The sequence below is a fragment of the Bombus vancouverensis genome, chromosome 11 (assembly GCF_051014615.1).
Source record: "Bombus vancouverensis nearcticus chromosome 11, iyBomVanc1_principal, whole genome shotgun sequence".
Classification (NCBI taxonomy): Eukaryota; Metazoa; Arthropoda; class Insecta; order Hymenoptera; family Apidae; genus Bombus; species Bombus vancouverensis.
In genome coordinates, this window is record NC_134921.1 from 8,463,119 (window position 1) to 8,485,962 (window position 22,844).

At 38.5% G+C, this 22,844-nt stretch overlaps 1 protein-coding gene across 3 annotated transcripts in view; it reads left to right on the forward strand.

Annotated features, from left to right (window-relative positions):
- The window catches only part of LOC117153205 (neuroendocrine convertase 1), a 163,004-nt gene that overhangs the window by 133,259 nt on the left and 6,901 nt on the right, over positions 1-22,844 (forward strand). For 2 of the 3 annotated variants that reach the window (XM_033326999.2, XM_076622952.1), the window contains exons 1-10: positions 189-336; positions 424-589; positions 16,691-16,795; positions 17,022-17,255; positions 17,462-17,608; positions 18,248-18,314; positions 18,942-19,213; positions 19,848-20,060; positions 20,732-20,832; positions 21,804-21,869. In XM_033326999.2, the coding sequence (XP_033182890.1) occupies positions 329-336; positions 424-589; positions 16,691-16,795; positions 17,022-17,255; positions 17,462-17,608; positions 18,248-18,314; positions 18,942-19,213; positions 19,848-20,060; positions 20,732-20,832; positions 21,804-21,869 (1,379 nt within the window). In that variant the 5' untranslated portion in view covers positions 189-328. Of the gene's footprint in view, positions 1-188; positions 337-423; positions 590-16,690; positions 16,796-17,021; positions 17,256-17,461; positions 17,609-18,247; positions 18,315-18,941; positions 19,214-19,847; positions 20,061-20,731; positions 20,833-21,803; positions 21,870-22,844 lie in introns of those variants that run through there. The other variant, XM_076622951.1, reaches the window with a different exon arrangement.

Here is a 22,844-nt window from a genome sequence, read left to right on the forward strand (position 1 = left end):
AGAAACAGGATAAATGGTGTCTTTTTAAAACAGACAGGCAATCACTCTTCGTCCCTAATCGTACCTTGTTTGCGTTATCACGTGCGTGACCCTTCCCCGGTTACCTGCCAGGCCTGGTGGGGAATGTAAGCTCGCCTACAAGCAAAAAGGAGGATCGGAACTAATTGTCACACACATTGTCCGATCACTTGTCATTCGAGATCCAATAGTCACCGAGGGAACTTCGTTACAGCGATTGTTCTTCCAGAGAAATTAAGTGAAAGAAAATTTAAAATAAAAATCCTCTAATTGCATCGAGAGTATTAATTACGCGAATTCAACTACCGATATGGCTAGGTATCTCATTAGTTTTAAATCGTAACACATAGTGTCTCTCATAATATTACAGATAAGTGTCAGTGACGAGTGAATTCATGTCCACAGTGTAAACTTTTGGCTCGTTATCTTTTCAATCATCCTGAATAAGCTTGCAACGAGTATAGTGGTTGATGGTGATAATCATCGAGAGGAATGGGTGGTCAGAATTCAAGGTGGGCCACAAGTTGCATCTCTTTTGGCGTTGCAGAGTGGATACAGGCATCTCGGACCGGTATGTCAATCGATCAAATTTTTAAATAAACGATATTCCATCCTTGTAATTATACTACAAATACAATTAAATAAGTGTAAGCTAAATAATGATACGTTTCACTTATTAAATGGGCTGTTTCGAAACCGTATTGATCGATTATCAACATAAATTACAAAGCAGAGAAAAAGGATGATGTTGCAAATACTGCTTCATTTTACCTTAGAATTCTGTAATGGAATTGTTCAGTTTGGCTTCTGAGAGATTCCAATGTCGTAGCAACTGCGTTACTTTAAATATTCACTATATTTTTATATATTACGTATCTACCTTTTACACTTATAAAGCTTCAGATAGGTAACGATTTCACATCGAGTTATCACTTTTCGTCGAATTAAGTATTTGAATTATTCCAACGAATGGAAAATCGGAAAGATAGTCGGTGAAAATTACACGAGATATTCACTTTTTCGTGTAGGCAGCGGTTTAATTTTGCAGGGGACGCGTGGTCGAGTGAGTTAATATTTGAAGATAGAATGGGTGTGAAACAGAATAGAGAAAAAAGCGTGGGAGTCGCTGTTGCATAGAATATTCACCGGTAATTCCGGAAATAAGTTCGTCAACGTTACGTAGAACAGCTTTCTATCCCTCTGAACACAGGGCATTGCGAGATGCAATTAAAACTTGAACAACTGCTTAATAACTTATTGTTAGCCACTTGTGCAACGCCCAATTCCAGTTTAACTTCGACCAGAGTATCCCGCCATTGTAACTTAACTTTCGTGTTTATCTCAGACAGAAGTAGTCGCGAACGAACTTCCTTCTCGTTGAACGGTAGGGAGAAAGGACTGGCAGCGAATTTATTGCCGCGAAACCGAAATTATTCGTCGGCAAATCGACGAAAACAAAACCGGCGGATTTGTGAGCCCGCTGAATGTCTTCTGAATTCAATCATCGTAAAATGTACACTGGCAAAAGCATCAGATTAAACCTTTGAAATCTCTGTTGTTTCAACAGAGATTTCGAGAAATTGTTTCCCAAATATTGAAAAGCTCGTGATGATTCGATGTTTAACGCTGGAACTACCGAACATATTAAAATGGTCAGTTGTAGGTATCTTCTCTTCGCAATTAATAAAATCTAATAAATCTACATAATAAATAAAAACTAATAAAATCTAAGTGTCTTTAGCAAAATTAATGTCGACTTTCGTTGGCCAAAAATTTGGAATTGTATCAGTGCTGAATCTTCTCTCAATTATCTTATTACTTCTAACAAATTAAGTTTAACTAATGTTTAAGTAATTAATTCCGATATAATGTCAATACTAGTCACTTGTATGGCTGGTTCAATACTGCCTTATGCTTACAATAATATAATTAATTTCTATTATATCTTTTTTATTTTCATCCATTGTTTTCGATTTAGCGAGAAGTAAGATTTACTTAACCAGCATTGATTTTTACTAATCCTTGACTCAACGATTTCAGAAGTTTCCTTTTAATAAACGACTCGGTTAGCGGATTAGTTACGATCATTCTATATATATAGTATATTTAGAGACGCATAACACAGATCGATAATTTCATTATCAAACGAATTAAAACGTTCCATGGATATCGAGTTACAAGTAATTAAACGTACAATATGAAATATACAAGCGCCATCGGAGAAAGGCTCAAGTACCGAACGTCAAACGAAACTAATTAATAGTACGAGAAACGGATGAACGGTAACATGTGCGGTGTACAAACAGATGTTTTACACGTTCCGATAATCCGCAACGAGTCACTCTAATCTCAAGTGTTCGTTAAACAGCGGCGCAAAACGCGTCCGCTCCATTTCACGCGTGACGCAAACCCGATGTTTCAAGAGAGTCGCGGATTCACTTTGAAACGTTGTTAAAACCGTGAATCGTGGGTGACGGTTCCTACGATGATGCCAGAATAATATCCATCCCAAAAAAATGCCACGAATTCTTCAAGCGAATTCATTAGGATTTTGCAAACATGCGTCCAAGATTCGCTCATAACATAAACAAGATAGTGCTGCTCTTTTAAAATACTGAAACATTCATGTTTCCTTATTTTCGTATATTATATTATAAGTTGAACGCTACGCGTCGCATTTCTGAGAATTCGCGGCCAGCTAGCGAGATAAAACTTAGTAGCCAACGACCGAGGTGGCGTGAAAGGGATGATAATAGTCTTCAGTTGAGGGAAATATTTATGTTTCCTTATTTTCATATATTATATTATTAGTTGAAAACTACGCACCGTACTTCTAAGAATTTGCAGTCAGATAACAAGACAAAGGTTGCAAGGGTTACTGGTCAGCGACAAAAGAAAAAATGGGTAATGAGGAGAGGGGGTGATAGTGGTCGTCTCTTGAGGAACCGGCTCGAGAATATTTGTACAGATTCATTGAAATGTAGATGAAATTATTCTATTTCATTAGTAGTTTATAGAGGATATTTCTTTGCCTGGAATTTTCAGAACCTAATTGCTACTGCAAAATTGCAGTAGTAATTCAAATACCTTGAGCAAACGTTTCGCGGGAATATTTTCCCGTCGATCGTTCACCGGGATTCCGTCAATCCGCGGGCGGACGCGATATTTCTGCTGATGCAGCCTCCAACCTTTTATCGACAAATAATATTTACATATAATTCCAGTTCAGTTGGCGCGATGTAATTTCGCCGGAACGGCGAACATTTTTTCGGACCTCCGTTTTCTTATCGGAAATGAATATAATTGAGTGGCGACGAAATACACGACACATTAAATGCAGTAATTATCATGTTAGTAATGAAAACCACAGGCGAAGAGAGTCATAAGTTTCTCGTTTCTCACAGAACAATTTCTTAATGTAGTATGTCATCGACCAATCCTACGTGGAAACTATCTACGTATCTTGGAATGTATTTAGGCATCATTCGATTATTTCATATTAGAATACTTATTTTTAGTCACCAATTGACATAAAGATCTGAAAATTGACAAGAATTGTCTTGTCATAAATTTAAAGAGCAAGTAAATTGAACTGAAGAAATATTGTATTTTTAATATAAAAACAAAGCTTTTTAAAAAAGAGGGAGTCAAATAGATCAAGTTCCGAAAAGTGACTAAACCGCGTGATTAAGAAATCTAGAACGCAAGAATAGCAATGATATCACGCCCATGTCGTAAATCTGGCTTAAAACTATCTATCTATAATCCCTTGACATATAACTCCCCAAGCTAAAAAAGGAAAAGAGAACACAGTGAAAAGGCAATATTGTTATCACTTTTTTTTATTAAACTTCACACTCTAAACGTCGACCCTAAAAATCGTTTCCGAAACGTTTCTCTGGCCGATGCAATCGCGATGCATCGCGAGAAGAATGGGGTTAGCTTAGGTACATAAGGGACGAGGAAACGAGACGATCGGCTAAACATCGGTTGGTCCAGAGGCAAAAGGGAGAAAATACGTCCGGGGATATCTTCTTGGTCGGTGGGACGTTTTCTCTCGCGCGACTTGATCTCAAGGCAGAACTCGTTTTGCAAAGTGCACGAGCGAGGGGAAGAGACGAGACGAGAAGAAATATAGAAAGATAGAAGGAGAAGGAAGGTGGAACGGGAAGAAGAAACCGGGGAACGAGATCTGGCCGATGTCTCGGTGAATCTCGACGCGGAAACGGAGGGAGAGAATGGCTGGAACGAGCGATCAAATGGTTCGTGAGGCTTGCTTACCGAGATAATCTCTTTGCAGCGATCCGTGTGCCGTGGGGAAACGATTTGGCCGCACTTTTTCGACGCTTCCCCGTTACATTCACGTCTCGCTGGATCTCGAAGGCCTGAAATACGTTTACGCTTTCGCGCAGATTTACCAGGCCAACGGGAACACGGTGGGCAGGAGGGGGGAGGGGGAGAGCTTGCTTGGTAAAATGTACGGGATCCACGTTCAAAGGCTCGGGAAGCTGGGAAAATTTCTAGAGTGAACGGCAACCCTCTCTTTCCACGCGTATTTGACTGGGGCCACAAAGCGAAAACTTCTTTCGAGGAAATTGAGACGCGCCCGTGATCTTCGAATAACGGTGACTTTTCTCTCGTGCTGTCTCTCTTTGCACGTTCATCCGAAGGTAGACTCGATGTATCGCAGCGTGTATCGCGAAAGTAACTACACGCGTATGCAAGTGTAAGAGAGAAGGGCGAATCGAATTTCATCTAGCTTTTTACGAGCGTCGTGCCGTGAATGCCTTCGATAACTCTTAAATCGAGTAGCACGATAAGGGTGTATGCTTTGTCTAAAAGCGTCGATGGACGAGAATTTGTTGCGCGAGTATCAATGTAATAAGATAAGATAAAGTTTTTTGTGCGCTGTGTCGTTTCGCGGAGAACGGATTTTTCCCGAGAATTATTAAAAAGGAAAAAAGGAATTGATGGAAGCTATAGAAATGATACGTCCATTGTGTTGAATTATGTATATTCCCTGTTTTTAAAGTGTATTGAACAGAGTTAAATTTTGAGATACATACGTCACAGTCAAATATTATATTCGTAGTTATAATCGTGTATTCTAAAAAGCTACTCTAAAAAAGAACGGGACAAAGGAAGAAAAGAAAAGAGATTTCAGACCCAAGAAGTAAGTATGAACAGATTACAACGTGTTCTCCAACGAAAATGATCTCGGAAACTAACCCAACGGTTTCACTTGTCTTCTAGATTTTCTTACCGATAATTTTCTAAGTAAATTACATTCCATCAAAAACAAACAACCATCTACTTCTACTTGACAGTGTAAGTACGTACAACGTTCTTAAATGCGTTCTTCTTCAGCCATACTTTTTAACTCTCTTCTTTACCAATAAGGAAGGTGACCTACATGGACCCGCATGAAATTGCAGCAACCCCGTCGCCGAACGAGCGTTTACCCTCGTGAAAGAAACGCGCGTGTGCACAAACTCTTGAGCATCCATGCTCCACAGAATTTCCCTACGCTCGGCACACGCATCAAAAGTTTGATCCACTTTTCCAGCAAGACGTCCCAGACGAGTTGAGGAGGGTACTACCTCGCCGTGATCGTCGCAATTACCATAATCATTTTTCGTGCCTACGAAAAGTGACGTGTGTTTTTTCTGAACATCAACCAGCATAATACAAGTGGGCAGCATGCGGCATAATTACGCTAACAGAGTGACTCTCCTTTTTCAACCGCTTTACCACGATTCCTGGCCCCTGGTGCCGTCAACCAGTCGAGCACTCTGTATTTCTGCGCCCGCGAAACAGCATTTCCCTGCAGCTGCAGCCACGAAAGCCGACTGGCGCAGTTGCAGCTGCACAAGCAGCCTCGCGGCCGACCGCAATCCATGGCGAGCACGATTCACATGCCCTCGCTCGCTCGTTTATTTTCCAGTCACGTCGTGTAATTATTTCGTATAATTAAGCTCACGTGGTCTCTCGGTCTCAAAGGGAGAAAAAGGGTAGGACGGCGTAGCGAAAAGCCGTTCGAATCGAGCTTTTTTTTTACTACTGACCTAACACGAACGTCGGCGTCGACGGTGGTAATCTTGGAATTGGGTTATTCGGTCTTTTGGTCGAGATAAGGTTTGAGCGAGTGGCTTTCGTAATTTTCGATTGGAAGTAAATTAATAGCAGAAAGCTAGTAACGAAAGAAGTGTGCAATTTGTGCCAAGTAAAATTGGAATAAATATATTGCTGGTCATCTATTGATGTTTAATACACAAATTCAATGATTTCGATGCTTCTGTTTTCTAGATAGTTTAATACAAATCTGTTATTCTTTATTCGTAGCGTATTGATTCTATGATTCGAATAATTTCGAATGAGAAGGCTGATAGTTACACGGCACTGGGTTGACGATCAATCTTCCGTAAATCGCTCCAGCCGTGACGTTCTATTGCTAAACGATTATAAGAGGACACTTAGGTGCCATCGATTTGGCAGCGAAACGTAACATTCAGCAACTGCTATTTTTCTCCCACTGTCGTACATTATAGCTAGTAGATCATACGAATTGAAAGGGAACATATCGTAGAGACAACTGATCTGGAATTCTCCTCTGAATAACTTCTTAATTGGGTTGCCAAATTTCGTGTTACAATTACGTTCATATTGTAAGAATTATATTCTTACGGCGTTGCTAAAGCTTAAATTCTCGATATTTTTTCCAGCAATACATATTTAAACAAGACATTCTATACTTCATTATTGCCAATGATTCTATATTTATCGATTATCATAGTGCTTTATTCGATAGTCTGATAGAGAATTGAGCAGAGTCGCCTAAATTTTCTAGAATTTTCTCGCGTTTACGTCCATTCAGGTAACAGCTACATGCCTGGAACTGAGTGACTGACAGACGTGGAATAGGGAAAAAGTAATTATTCATCGGGCTCGAAAACGAACTGCCGTCGTAGCCTCGAAAGCTTTCGACCATTTGATATAACGTTGCCTATCCAAGATCTTGGCGACGCGACGACGTATGAAATTTCGTCGATTTTTCTCTTCGAAATACAACGTACCATCTTCGTGCGCAACACGTCCATAAACAAGTCAAGTTTGGACAATTTTCCAAGAATTGTAATTCAATTGCCTTTACACATACGGTACCGTTTTTAATTAAAAGACAATCTTCGGAAATTCATATTTCGAAGATTTTCGATGGTCCCATTTCTGGGATACTTATTTTACTCTTCTCTTACTTCGAAACCAATACTTTTGGATTCTACCCAACATTCTGCGATATTCCTTCTACCCAATCTTACTTCTGCAACTGCTTTTCTAATACTACTTGTTTGATAAAAATAAAATTGATTTCATCATTGCTCGCAGAAGCTACGTAGTCTCTTAAATTTGTACCATTGTGTGTGCACTGCCCCCGATATTCTGACAATGAGTAATAGTAATTTCTTGTTGATGGCACGCGTAAACACAAATACTATTTGTCTTTGATTCAGGAAAGACGAATTCTTCCACTTTTCTACGACTAATCCAGCTTACTGAAATAAATTAATGCTACGACAAAATCATATATTATAACGGTCACGATAGAAATGAAATTTATCTTGACACTGTTCTTACACGAATTGTATCGAATGACGAGTAGTATACCGAGTTCATGTATAAATTCATATTTAGAAGAAACGTGACCCGGTCTATTTTTATTCTGAATGACTCGTTTGATAGACATCGCATGGCGCACAATACGCCACTAGTTTTATAGTTGCATTAAGAACGATTGAGATAACAATTTGCTTTAACGAAGGAACGCAAACGACATTTTTAACGTGTGACCCGCATTTTCGTTATAATCTGTCGCCTACCTATGCACAGGAAGCAGAAAATCCGATAAGCCAGTTAATTACTCGCAGTGAAACTTGTGTACGTCTAAGTTACTCAAGTTTATCATATATCTTACGCGGACACCCTATATTATAAAGGCACGAGATTGCTCAATCAAGCCTGGCCTCCGGGCAAATTGAAATCCAGTTATCGAGAAGCTGTTATGAAACTGTTGGAATGAATTTCCTAACATTAATTTCCGGAACAGGCCGATGGAACAGTGTTTTCTTTATTTCCTGTATAATCGAGCGACAGTAGGAATCGCACTACAATAAATGGAGAATACCGTTGAATGGAACTAAATCGTCGACAAAATTTATTAAACGTTCGAATTTTAATAGAATACGTTGAACGTCACAGTTTCGGAATTATCAACGACAATAACTTCATGGAACATATAATACGCGTAATTACTCCATATCGTTAACACGTGTATCGTTAAATGTGGAAATTTTGGAAAGTAATTAACCACCCTGTGAAATGACAATTAGTCTTTGTAAAACCGAATGTTTGTAAAATGAAATGTTCATCAAATTTCAGCATATTCATACTCATAAGCTGCTAAGAATTCTCATGTTTATTCACCAATGGGGCAATGTAAACTTGTTCCTGACAGAAACTAGAATTACAAAGAAACGAATTAATCATTGGTTAAAATAAGAGACAAACTGCTATGAAGCGCGATATGTGTACCGTAAGCTCGGAGCAAAAATTGGAGGGACTGTTACAATAAAGAGATAGCGTCACTTTCCAGTAATTTACGTAAACTATCAAAATCAATCGAAATCAAATCACGTTTTTCCTACAAATTCAAAGCGTCTTATCGTGCCTCCCTTTCTCTTCCAATAAGTACAATTCGAATATTGCAAATGCCTCTTTATTGCTGCGACATTCAATTTTGAACACCAATGATACGGTGTAAACTCGTTCTTGACAAAGAGAGTTACAAAGGAACGAATTAGTCTTTGATTAAAATACGAAAACGATCAACTACGATGAGACGTAACACGAGTGTTCTAGGACCGAAACAAAAATGTTTCAAGGACGAGTAGCGTGACTATGACAGTTTTAACGACCTCTTCTCGTGGTAGAGGCATTAATGACGGTACGTTCATAAATGATCGAAGCGCATGCGGAGGTTTTGCCGATTCAGCTTCAGCTTTTGGCAGTAATTGAAATAAATGATATGGCATCCTCTGCTGAACGCCATAATGAACTTCCACGTTACGGGGGTTGACAGATGTCATAGCGACCTGCCGCTCGGTGCTCGCCTTCGTTAGCTTCCTACCTTCGAAAAGGTTTAATCTCGGTTCAAGTAGATCCTGATATTTGATCTCTGATTTCCGGGAAACTTCGCTCTCGATATTTCTTATCATCGACTCGATCGTGCACCGTTCAATGGATTCGATGACAAATATTATATGGCATTGGTATTTATTCATTTCTCAAGCACTGTTTGCCATGTTGTAGTAAATTACCATAACGGAGCAATACAAATAGTAAAAGTAGTAAATAATAAACAGCAGAAGCCATACAAAATCGTAATGTACGCAAAAGTTCAGTTTGCAAATATACATTAAGGAATATGTAGCAAGAAGCGCGCCGTTCTACGGTATATTTTTACGTATTTGCAACACGGGCAAGCATTTTTTAGGCCAGTTTACGATATTTATTTCATTGATATATAACACGTTTGATTTTATCATCTTAAATATTTGGAGTTCTTTTTAAATGCACAAGCTAATTTCACTTTTCGGGATTTTCAAAATTTTCACTTGGACACCATCAACGTTGTCCAAAAAGGAAAATAATATCACGTTGTTAATAAATGCGTTTTGTTGGCATAAAAAGACGTGCTCACGATTTTTGTACAACTACACAGTTTAATTAATTTTACGTTTACAGTGCTCTGCAGGAAATTGATGTTCTAACTTTTCACGTGTAATTGTCAGCATGTCTGGGGAACCGAAAGCTTTGGAAAAGATCGATGCGTGACAACGTTATGATCGACTCGTGTGGCAGACAGGTATTTCCCACGCCTATATTGCTGCGAAATTACGTATTAGTTTACGTGCACACTTATGGGTAGCACAGCGTGTCAGCCACATAATTCCGATACATAACATAATCGATACGGCACTAATAGGTTCAAGAGTTAAGTGAGATCGAGTATATGAAACTAGTCCGGACCCTCTTTGACCAAATTCACGTGACGCTGGTTACGGCGTTGATTTCAATTAAAACTTTGATTTTGACGTAGCCGAGTTTGACGTAGCGTAGTTTCGAAGATTGCCTTTGCTAATTCAATTTCCCACGCATTATATGGGCCCCTGGACGCGCTCCCTGGTACAAATGGACGATCCATGGTGAGACACCATGATCTCACCTAAATCGACAACTTTTTCAATTCTAATTTTAACCTAGTTTCATCAGAGAATAAACTTTTTCAATCCAGAAAGTACACCGGCAAACTTTTCTTTCGTTTCAACAATTACGAAGAACGAAAAACAAGGATCGAACGAAATATACTTTGCCTTTAAATCCGGTTATATTCCAGGATAGAAGAATTCATATTACATAGCGTTTCAGTTGGAACCGAATTGTCTTCCTCATTTTTAATCGTATTAAGAAATGTTTCTTCCAACAATCGGATCGATTTTAATAAATGTTATGTTTAACAATTTCTATGCTACACGTACAAAAATTCATTTTCGCAACTGTTCGCACAGTAGCCATTGGTATAGCTAACCAGGCAGATGAAATCGTCTGCAGCGTTCCCACAAGTCCAACGAGTTTCCACTATTTCTTTCTTCATTCTCGAGATGCTCGTACCCTCGATTCGAATTTTTACGAGGCTCACACACGAATCTACGCGATACACATCCGCGTTGCTTGCTCGCAGACACCAATCTTGAAGATTGTTTTCTCGCATAAGCATTGTCATTATCACGGTCGATGTTCACGAAGTTACATATTGATAGGTAAACACTGTGAGCATCCGTTTCCATTCGAGGATCTGCAAACTTTCGTGCCACGAAATTACCATTTCCATCGTGGAATTCAATGTATATAATTGAATTTAGCGTGCTTAAGTGGCAGGGAGAGAGCGTAATCTCGAGAAACACGCACCGGGTAGAGCGTTATAAGCTCGAGCCACCTACGACGTTGAACGATATACAAGCGATTATTATACCGGGATAGTAAATGGCGCGGTACGAGCGCAATATCTGTGAAATTTGTAGCATTTCCGCAACTCGTGGGTATAAGAAACTTCGCGTTCAACTGTGGAATCGTTTAGACAGTCGTATGTACTGGATATTACGTATATTACAGAAATCCGTTGTTACCTCGTATCTCTTTTACCAGTTACTAATTTGTACGTAAATTCATTTACTTTCTGAGTATTTCATTCTTTAACATTTTTAATTGCAAGCGAACTGTGTCAGTTAATATTCCACACGCGATAAGATTTAAAATAACTTTTTCTTCCACGGTATTTCCTCTTTGAATTCATCCAGATTACGTTTTAATCCCCGTCTAACAGAAACTTCCTCGACTTCGTCACGACTGTTGAATATTTTACTTTGTAGTATGAAAATTAAGAGGCAAACGAAAAGAACGTTTACCATGTTACATATTATTACGTGGTGCTCTTACGTAAGATGCTGAACAAACAGTAATTAAAGAGTCAATTATTTAATTTACGCTCAAAAGAATTCTGTTCTCAAATCATGAAAAAATCACTATCACCGTTTAAACGCACTAAAATTTCTCCTAGTCGAAAGAACAAGGTAACACAACTCGAAACGAAGAGTAACAACAAAACCAGTTCGCAAACAACGACCGTACAAGCGAAGGGATGCGCGAGCTACACGTCCCCCGTGGATGTTACACGAAAGGTGTTTCTGTTCCACGGTAGAACAGAAACGTTAGGGTTTTCATTGAAACGTGGCGATGCCTGCGGGAGCTTACTGCCGCGGGATTACCAGAGACAGTTGGAAATCCGATCAAAACAAATGGACTGCGAAAATACTCTCCCTTCCTCCTGTTATTACCTCGTCTCCCTCTCTTCTCGTACCTTCACTCCTGGCGCATATAGTATCAGTCGTTTGCGCGGGAAGACTGTTACAAACCGACCTGGATAGCCTGGAGCTCGTGGATTTTCCCACAGAGAGGAGACAGCCAAGCGTAATTTGACCGATCGATACGAGGAATCGCTGATCGCCGAGTAATGAGCGACTCTGATTTCTTGTCCTCTATCTCTCAGGTCTCGTTCGTTTCACGTAGACGGACGATAGAATCGGTGGCTGGTTTTCATCTGGCAGGCTAACAAACACAAGGGGAATAGAAGAGCTCGTCTCGGGGGTAGTTTTGGGCAGCACCAAGCGTCGATTGCCACCGGGACGAAGGGAATCGAACCATTATCACGTAACAGACAGATTCGAGTTTGAAGCGTTCCCACGTGGAATTTAAAGCGAGCCGTATTGTACGTGCCCCATTTTAAGGTTACTCTCTTGCTCAAGAGCTGACCTTGATGGACATCCAGACTTTGGAATTGGAGGAATTAGGGGAAAGATTCTTCGGGGTTTAATTCATATCGTATGAGACACGGTGGAACATACAATACGTATGTTTCTGTCGATTTTCTTATTTTAATGTTGCTTTACGATTAAACAGCGGGATTTTAATAAATCTATATCTAAACAGAAAGACTTTAATATAACAGAGTCACGAGTCTAACATAAGTCTTTCAAAAATAGACAAAATTGTGTACACATGAAGATGCATATGTTTGACTCTAAAATCAATTAGAAAAGAAAAGAAGAATTTTAGTAACATGGGATCGAGGACAACGTACCGACTTTTAAAAATGATTCCCTGTAAAAGATAGGAAATTTAACTTGTCGAGTCCTTCTAATCTTCGTACAGTAAAAAAGAAAAAATGAAGAATTGCTCCAGCTTCGCATTCCTAATTCCAAACGCAGGCTGAATAGAGCATCGCAAAGAGGAAAGAATCGGAGATTAACCTGGAAAAGTCATGATTAGAAGCACCGTCCATTCTTCAGCAGGTTGAAGATAAAGCCAATGGGATAAAACATCTAGTCGGAAACGAGAATTCCATGATACGTGGCGACTTGAAGCGAACGAGGACGTCGAATGACCGAAAATCGGCTCCATAAATCTTCTGAAATGCCGTGGCGAAATTATTTGCGGGACACGGAGGTGTCGTGGATGTAAATTGCCGCGCTTCGACTTCCTACTGGCGCCGGAAATCGTGATAACATCGATGTACCGGGGCCAGTGGTATAAAAATCGGTAGCTGCTTACGCCATCACGTGCGATCGTTCGCACGTACGACCGTTTTTATCCTCGCGTCCAAACTGAATTGTTCTCTCCTTCCACCAGCCCCCCAAAAATACGAAAAAAAAACAATAAAAATAAAACAGATAGAGACAGACACAGAGAAAGAGGGAGGGAAAGAGAGAGAAAGAGAGAGAGACGAATAAAAAGAAAAATACAAAAAAACAAGCGCGTTCGTCGTCGAGGATATTCAGCCGTTTATCGTTTGGTTCGATGGCAACGACCGGTCGGATTCATTCCCTCTGGCTGAATACATTTCAAATATAATGGATACTGGATTATAGGTATATTTTCTCCATGGGCCAAGCAAAGCCAAATGCGGGATTATTGTTTCATAACAGGCTTGGTGGATTTTTCCGGCCTTTGTTTTCCCTGTCGACGTTATTCGATGAAAATTGGGGTCACTTTTGAGGGTATCGCGCAACCACGCGACGTCCGCGGTAATATCGCGCGAAACATACTAATCGCGAACCGCTCGTTGTTTTTTTCCATTATCAAATTGGTCATGTTATCCACAGCTTAGTGTTGTGAACGTTCTATAAAGTATGAACAAATATCTTTGACCATTAATTAACCGAGTAACATTACCGATGAAAAACTACGAATGATATGTACGATGAGATGGTAGGGCAATGACTCGCTGTGTATCATTTTTCTTTTTCTTTTTTTCACGTTTCAAATCGTGTGATTTTTGATTCCACGAAAATATACAGCTATTTGATAATGCGGAGAAATATTTCGACTACTGACAGTTCATTTTCCTATGCTTTTTCGCTGCTGCCGGTGACGGACGAGGTTTTTAATCGTGACGTCCATTGAAACGATGCAAATATGGAAATGATCTAGCGCGATGTAACGAGATATGACGTTACATCGGCAAAGAGAGGAGATACACATCTGCTTGCGCAGATACGCTCGATTTATGCAACGTTCGTAATCCATGAACTGCTGTAATATTTGTAATTGACATATTCGTAACGTTCACAATATGGACATGTTGTTTGGCGATGCGCCAATACTTTGGTATTTGCATGAAAAAAACATACGATATTCGGTTCAATTATATTTTATACTTCGGTTTACGTATGTGACCGTGTAGAAATATACCGGCAGTTGATTATCCTTGACACGATGTATTTTAATTGCGCAACTTTTTAGATAAATTAAACCACAATGATTTTCTTCTTCATAATTATCGTATAATATCATGACCCGAATAATTAATTTTTGAAACAATACAACCACTACCTTTAAATCTTAAACTTTACACAATTATTTCGTTGCACAACAAATTTTTCATTTTCGGATTCTTTAATTTCTGAATTATGAGGCAGATTAAGAAAGATTCTCCAAATTGATGAAAGGATTATCTATGCCAATACAAGCAGTGATGTTTAAAGAGTAAATGTATGTTGTGTACACCACAAATAATACAATATAATATTGTTTGAATAAATCATTAAACCATCACTAACTCGTAAACATTAATCAAATTCGTTCATCGTTCCTACAAATTGACTACAAATATTTCTGCACAATAACATACATTCAATCCTTACGAACTCATCGATCAGCCAGAATCATTGATCGACTAACGCGTCAAATAGGAATTGCGAGCCAAGAAAGTCCATTCAATATTTCCAGTCAATTTTTCAATTCATTTTCTTTCTGCGGCCATAAGTCATAAACCACTTTGCACCTGCAGCTCCTCGTCACCCCGTGCACGTATGTCCATGCGTCGCGCCCTATTGCGCCAGCACACGCAGTTACCACTACAATCATCAATCAGGGGAGCCCGTGGATCGATAAACTATCAGGAGCAGCCAGTAGGAAAATCCAACTATCAGGAGGTTGATCGAAAATAAAAAACAGACATCGCTCGTTATGGAAATATCGAGGTTCTGTCCGGGTCTTTCCCTTTTCATATGAGGAAGAAGCGACATCAAATACCAGAGATACCATGCAAAAATACCACCAACACGTAACACTTGGATAATAATAACGTTATACCCCATTTTAGACGTTCGACGCTCCCTGAAAGCCCTTTCATCCGTTCCACTCTATCTGTCTATCTATCTCTTGTTGAAGTTAAGATGACACCAACCTTCTGTTCATGCTATCCTATTCGAAGCGTCCCATTCGATCGTTCGAAGGGCTGAATCGTTGCGACGTCGCGGCGCACCCTCGCCGCTCGAGCACCCTGCGTGCTCAGTCAGAAGGGTAGCGACCGGCGGCTCGTTCTAGATAGTCCAGTTTACGTACAGTCATTCGTGCGAAGACAACGCAGAAAAGTATGACAAGTCACGTGTCTAGTTTTTTACATGCAAATAATTTTAAAATCCAATATCTTACCAACCAATTACGCATTGACAAAACTTTTTAGTAGAAGGGACACTTGAAACAGTTGAGAAAATGTTATATAAAGATTCTCATTAAAACAGTTACGAAGAACCTTTTTATCTTTAATAACTGTCACGAAAAACTGAAATTTCCAACTATTATCCATTTCGATTATGGTTCCTATTTCAGTTCCCATGTTGGTCCTGTAAACGTTGCTCTTCCGATTCTATATCGCTTTCGAAACGGTTCTAGAATCGATTCCTGTATCGACTTTTCCCTAATTGATATCACTGATTACTACAGCTGCAGATCACACTGTGTATGTGCATATTTTTGACAAAATTATTATAGACAATGGGGAAAAATTTGTGAATATGATTTATTTGTAACAAAGCGTTGAAATAAATAAACCAGATACATATTTTTCACACTCTCAGTTAGGGACATCGGATGTCTGCGCAGATGGGGACATTTCTTCCCCACGGGCATAAAAGATTGTGGTATATATATGTACACACTTATATTCTTCGGATGCTTGAGCATATATTTATACGTATATGTGTAGAGCTATACGTATACATAGAAATTGTAACAGTTTTCAGGCCCCGTTTTGTGCTAAATGTTATTTTCGCACTGTAGTGATTAAATAACACGAGAATCAGAAAATCTACAAAATTACGCTCATCATATTTCCCCCTGTGATCTTCGTAGAAAAATTTAGAGTATTCAGACTACAGCTATTTTTCTGTGAATTTGTAAAAATTTGTGAGTTTCATTTTTGTGGTCGTTTCGAAAATTTAAACGCGATCTCGTTTCAGGTATTTTATTAAATTTTTGGCTCGAAAAATGCTGCCGCAATGTGGTACAGAGTCGTGTTACACGATTATCGAATTGGGAACATAAAAAATCGAAATAAAAGAACTATTGGTAGATGAAAGCAATACGCAGCACTGCACGTCACCATCGCGTTAATTTAAATTTTTATGAAGCCACTACCATGCCCGGCGTCACGTTAATTTAAATTTTTCTGCCGAAATTGCAATCTTTCCGATCTTTCCATACGAGGTTCTTCGTTCAGGTCTTGGGCTTCGAGGATACGTACATATGGCTCAAAGACGGCAATGGTGGTCAGAAGAAAAGGGGTGGAGTTTGGTTAACAAAACCACTAAATTCAAGCAGCAAGGTAATGGATAGATTTTTTAGAATTTGATTGATTTTTTTAATAAGACATATGGATAAAACATGATTTTCTACTTGCGTTATATTATACTTTTTAGCCATTTATATATCTTTTCACGCTTTATTTCGATCGTTTTGATACAAGCTTTAATCCTAGTGATAGTTCCAGAGTTCAATTCTTTTTAAACTACGATATTAGGTTCTACCAATACGATTTTTCAATTTTGAAGATCATTTGGGCAGATCAGCAGAAAACGATCGAGCGACACAAGCGCGGTTACGTGCCATTATCTAGCTTCGACTCGGAGAAACCACTGATAAGGGAGAAGAGACTGGAGGTAGATCAGTATCATTTGAATAGCATCAAGGAGGACGATAAGGATTGGCAAGAATTTTGGCAGGAAAATCCTCAAGACTCTAGACTGATGTTCAATGACGAACTTTGGGATCAAGAGTGGTACCTGGTAATTAAACTCATTCAAAATATCCTTAAAAATTGCGTAAAAATTGGTTGAAAACGTAAGAAAAATAATTCAAAAAAGAAAGGAAGAAACACGTAGAAAGAAATCAATAATAAGAGAAATCAATAAAAAGGGATTGTTGGTAAAACATTTAGTGGATGACTTTGCTATCTGACGATAAGACAAGGCTTCCTTATCAACTGTTGCAGCAAGACACGAGATCGAACAATGCTCTCCCTAAGCTGGATTTGAACGTACTGTCTCTCTATCGACTGGGGGTAACTGGTCGAGGCGTGAGAATCGCAGTTTTGGACGATGGGTTGGAATATACCCACGACGATTTGCGAAATAACTACGTGAGTAACGAGAAACTTTGCTTCGAGCTACTCTTTTTAGCTCATAGATGACGAGAGGGACCATTTAAAATTGCACCCTGTAATTTTTTGGATATTTTCTATTTTTCTACTTCTATCAACGATTTTTAGCTTGTCAATTAATCTTATAATCAATTTATTGAATTAATGCTAGAATTCTGATATTAGTTACATTTTCTAGTTCATAGGCGACCGAGAGTGGACTTTTAAAATTGCATCCTTTGATTTGAAATTTTTAACCCTTTTTTTTAATCCTTTTTTAATCCTGAATTTTTTAACTCTTAAAAGCTACCGTCAAAAGAAATCGTGTTAATTCCATCGTGATTGAAATTTCATCCCAGAGAGAGAGAGAGAAAGAGAGAGTCTTTTTTTATTTTAAAAATCAATAATGTCTAACAGATGAAATTAAATAAAAAAGTGAAATTGAATTATTATCATCCAGTGTTAGATGAAAAATAGAAAATTTAATGTAAAACGATAATGTTAAGAAAAACTTCGCTCGAGGTGAAATTTAATCCAGGATAATCTTCCAGCGTTACAAGATTTCTATTTTTGCTCTTTCATCTACCAAGATCATTATGTAGTGGTTTACTAGTTAATTTTATGAATTTGCTGATCTAGGATCCTGATATTAGTTACGATGTAAACGAAGCTGACGATGATCCTTTGCCACGATACGAATTATCAGGTATGAATTATCAGATTAAATCGCTTATACGCTTAACTCCGATATACGTTTTCAGTGAATATATATTATACAGATTATCCTGAAGTAGTATTACAATCCTATCACGATAAATACAAAAGGTAGAAACGAAATTATAGCTTTTGGTTAAGCTCACATTCTTCTAACCATTTATTATAAAAACTAAATACGTGACTTTATATATCATATCGTAAGATTTACACGATCAGCAAAGTTTATATCGGACTGAATGCCGTAACTTTATACGTCATATCACAAGATTTGCATCGCCAAGAAGGTTTATCAAGATTTACCAGGAACATAATATCTCTGCAGTAATCCTCCAATTTTCATACTTTAACCTTGCCCCCGTTTTATCAAACAAAAACGACTTAATACTCTAAGATCTCGTTTATCATAGAAACAAAGCATAGAAACTTAGTAAAATTATAACGATCAAAAAATACGATTTAATGAAGAATGACCTAGAGAAGACAGAAAGACTAGACATTCAAAGAAACATCCGTCTAATCAGCACAAATCACGTTTCCTATAAGAATTTTTCTTCTCGCGCGTAATTCCATCGAACATTACTTTTTCGCGCGTAACAATTATTCAACGCGTCCTCAGGGGTGAACGGTCATGGAACGAGATGCGCAGGGGAAATAGCAATGGAAGCTAACAATCGGAAATGCGGCGTGGGCATCGCTTTCGAGGCTTCAATCGGCGGCATCAAGTTGCTCGATGGTTTGGTAAACGATCGCGTTGAGGGAGAAGCGCTAGGATACAAACCGGAACTGGTGGACATTTACACGGCCTCGTGGGGCCCAGCCGACGATGGGAAAAGTCTAGAAGCTCCTGGCAGGCTGGCCAGCGAAGCTCTCGAACGTGGTATCGCTATGGCGAGTATAGGGGAAGGAGGAGAGGGATAAAGCGAATCGAAACTTAACTCTTTGAAACTGAACGTTTTCGTTTAATCATAGACGGATGAGTCGAGTTAGCGAACAGCAACGAGAGCTCGAGACGCTTTGTGTCACTCTCGGCATAGATCAAGAGTTTCTAATTACTTGGAACGTTAATTACCTTGAAACGAGAAAGTTGTATTAACGTCGTCATTATAACACGCCCACCAGGAAGAATATTTTCTTCGTCACCTGGCAAACTGGTGGAAACAATGAAAATTCATCATCATAAAAATCTTGCTTTTTCATCCGGACTAAAAAGTTTCCTGCAATTCTAATTAATTCTATATGAGAATATACGACATACGCCATAAATGGGTGTCACGAAGCAGGTAGAAAATACACGGCGTGCTAGTGAACAATTAAATATTCATGTAGAATAGATCGTGCGAAAGGTCGAGAAGCATAGGCCTCGATGCATATTTATGTCGTGGCTGGATATTTATCAAACGATTCCTCGTGATAACGTCATTTTATCTGATTCGCGTAAAAATATCGTTTTCAAGCTGGATAAAGATAATAACGCATGTAGTACGCGGCTTCTTAAAGTTATTGATTTGACACGATTATTCAGGGCAGAGGCGGCAGAGGTAGCATTTACGTGTGGGCTTCCGGGAATGGGGGCTTGAGATCGGACGACTGCGGATGTGACGGATACGTAGGAAGCATTTATACCATCGCTGTGGGATCTGCTAGTCAAACTGGAAGATTTCCATGGTACGGTGAAAGCTGTCCCGCAACGTTGGCCACCACGTATAGCAGTGGCGCTTATCACGATCAAATGATAGTAAGCGATATTGTCCCTCTCTCATTTTCTATCACAATTGAAACTTGATAACTTGAAAATCTATATGAGGCAACTGATCAACTTCACTTTCTATCAATTGCTTAATTTCATTATACAAATACACAATTAACGTTCAATTCTCAAGAAAGAAATGACTTACTTCTATAAAATCATTGATCGCAAGAAGATGATACAGTTAATTCCAAAGATAATATGATATGATTATAAGTAGACAAATGATGAATAATAGTGTTAATAAATATAAATACGATAGTGTCATTTTCGCTTTGGGAACCAGAGAAAGGATCGAAAAGGAAAATCGATAAATGAATAATAAAATTATTTTAAAAATGGTAATTAATTAATTTCTAAACCTCTAAAAATTGAATTCGTTCTTCTTTGAGCACCTACAATTCGGAAAATATTGATCGTGAAAACCTCGTAAGATGCGTCTTCAGTGGTTTCTGTATGTTAACCATTCATAAACTCAAAAAACTCGATAAAACAAGATCTTTATAATTTAAAGATTTTAGACGTTCTTTTTGGCTTTGAAATGTTCGAAATTGAATCGTTTGAAATTTTGGATTATGTTAGAATGAATAAAAATACTACTGGGGCCATTCCCTGCAGCTAATGGAATAATTTAACGAACTGTCTTTTTATGCTTTCAGGCGACAACAGACTTAAGAAACACCTGCACCACGGGTCATACTGGCACTTCCGCGTCCGCTCCATTAGCTGCAGGAATCCTGGCCTTAGCTTTACAAGTGAAGTACGAGCTCGTTAGTTTCCTTTTTTCTCGAACCCACTGAAATATCTGTTCTATTTAGAGGCGGGTTGGGGCCATCACATTTGCAGGAAAAATCGTTAAATGCATTAGCGCGACTATGGTTGAATCTCGTTAAGATTCAAGTAACTTCGACCACAATCCTTAAATGGGTCTGCAGAATTGAATATTTGTACGAAGTAGAACATGTATTAGCACCAAGGAGGTCGCGTTACTAAAAATTCCGTCACAGCATGGAGAGGTAGAGTGTAGCAGATTTATATCAAGCAGATATTGGTCATTTCTGCTTGAACCTTAGAATCAGCAGACTAAATATTTCCTTCGTTGCGTTCATTTTTTCATTTCCTTCTCTCGTTTCTTCCTTTATTCCTCTCTTTTTGCTATTTTATTTATTTCCTTTCCTTCTTTTATTCTTTTGCCAATTTCCTTTTCTTTCTTATGCCTCTCTTCTATTTATCTATATTTAATTAATATATATGTGAAATACATAATACGCTATCAGCAAAGTTAAAACGAAAGGCAGGAGGAAAGAAAAGTTCCTTTCCGTATTCGATATTTATTCACCACAGATTCCCCTAATCTCTTTTTCATTTATGAAAACGTTGTTACCGGAAATCTGTGGCTCCGACGAGGAAACGCTCGTAGCATAAATCCATCCATGCGAAATTAACATAATACGGGACTCGATTAAAAACTTATCGTTATCTCGACCGTCAAGAAAATTTCAAACAAACCACGTGTTCGTTTCGTCTATGAAACTACGAAACTTGCCGGCATCAACGTTTCCCAAGGGTTGTTTTAAGCAGTTCAGAAAAACACTTTGGGCTATTTTCTTGTCTTAGACCGATCTAACTTGTTCCAATCAGATTACGAAATATTCCATCATTCACACGCTATAAGTACTTCTTCGAAACATAGTTGCAACCATCAGAATAATTTATGTATTGTCCTTGAAGCAAAGATTTAACCTGGAGGGACGTGCAGCATCTCATCGTTTGGACGTCAGAATATAATCCACTCAGGTATGTTTAATATTATATTAAATTGTAACATGTATTTGTAACATGTATTCTTTAGAGACAAACAATTTTAAAATCGGATACGTAATCAGTTAATTCCATATCACCAAAATTGCGATTTTATTTGACTTTGAGTCTAAACATATATTTCCTTTTTATAATTTAAAAATGTAGCTTGCATTAATACTAACCTAGTAAGAAACATTAAAATAGTGATGATATAAAAATACGAGTTAACTTAATGACCGTATCTCTGGCTGGATCTGGTTCTTTTCACTTTTAGCCATTTCATATCAAAATATATCCTTTTTAGTCATGCAGTGACATTAAAGTAAAAAAAAAAAATTAACAAAAACGTACTTATCATACTTTTCCCTGTGCTCTTCACTTGCCTCGTCTTCTCCGTTTGCAGAGATAGAAACGGAACGAATTTATATTCCAATCCGACATATCAAAATTTCCAAAACCTTAAATTTCCATTGTTCAGAAACGACCCATATCTGAATAATCTAATCGATATTCTTAGAAACTAGGAACCTTTCTCTTTGATTCCTTTTCTTATTCATGTCGATATCACTTTCTGTATTCGAGATACCATCGGTTGAAGAGAAACGTAATTTTTAATGCAACGCTATCGCTGTCCTTGTCACACACCCGAAGTTCTCACTCGCACCATCGCCATGACCTATCCCACTGGCGCGCCACGTGCTCTGGTCAGTGACAGGCGCTAATGCGGTTTTTCGTTAATACTACTTACGTCGTACATATTTCCGGGAGAAAATGTAGGTCAACGTTATTTGGGCATGCCATTCATGATCCTTTACGTTTTCATTCTAAGTCTGATGTTTTATATTTTCGAAATGGTCAAGCTATCGATTTGAAACATCACTGTAAAAGATATACTTCTTTCTACTTATGAAGTATGTTAAATTCATCATTTTTGGGATATCGTAAATCAAAGTGACGAGCATGCAGTAT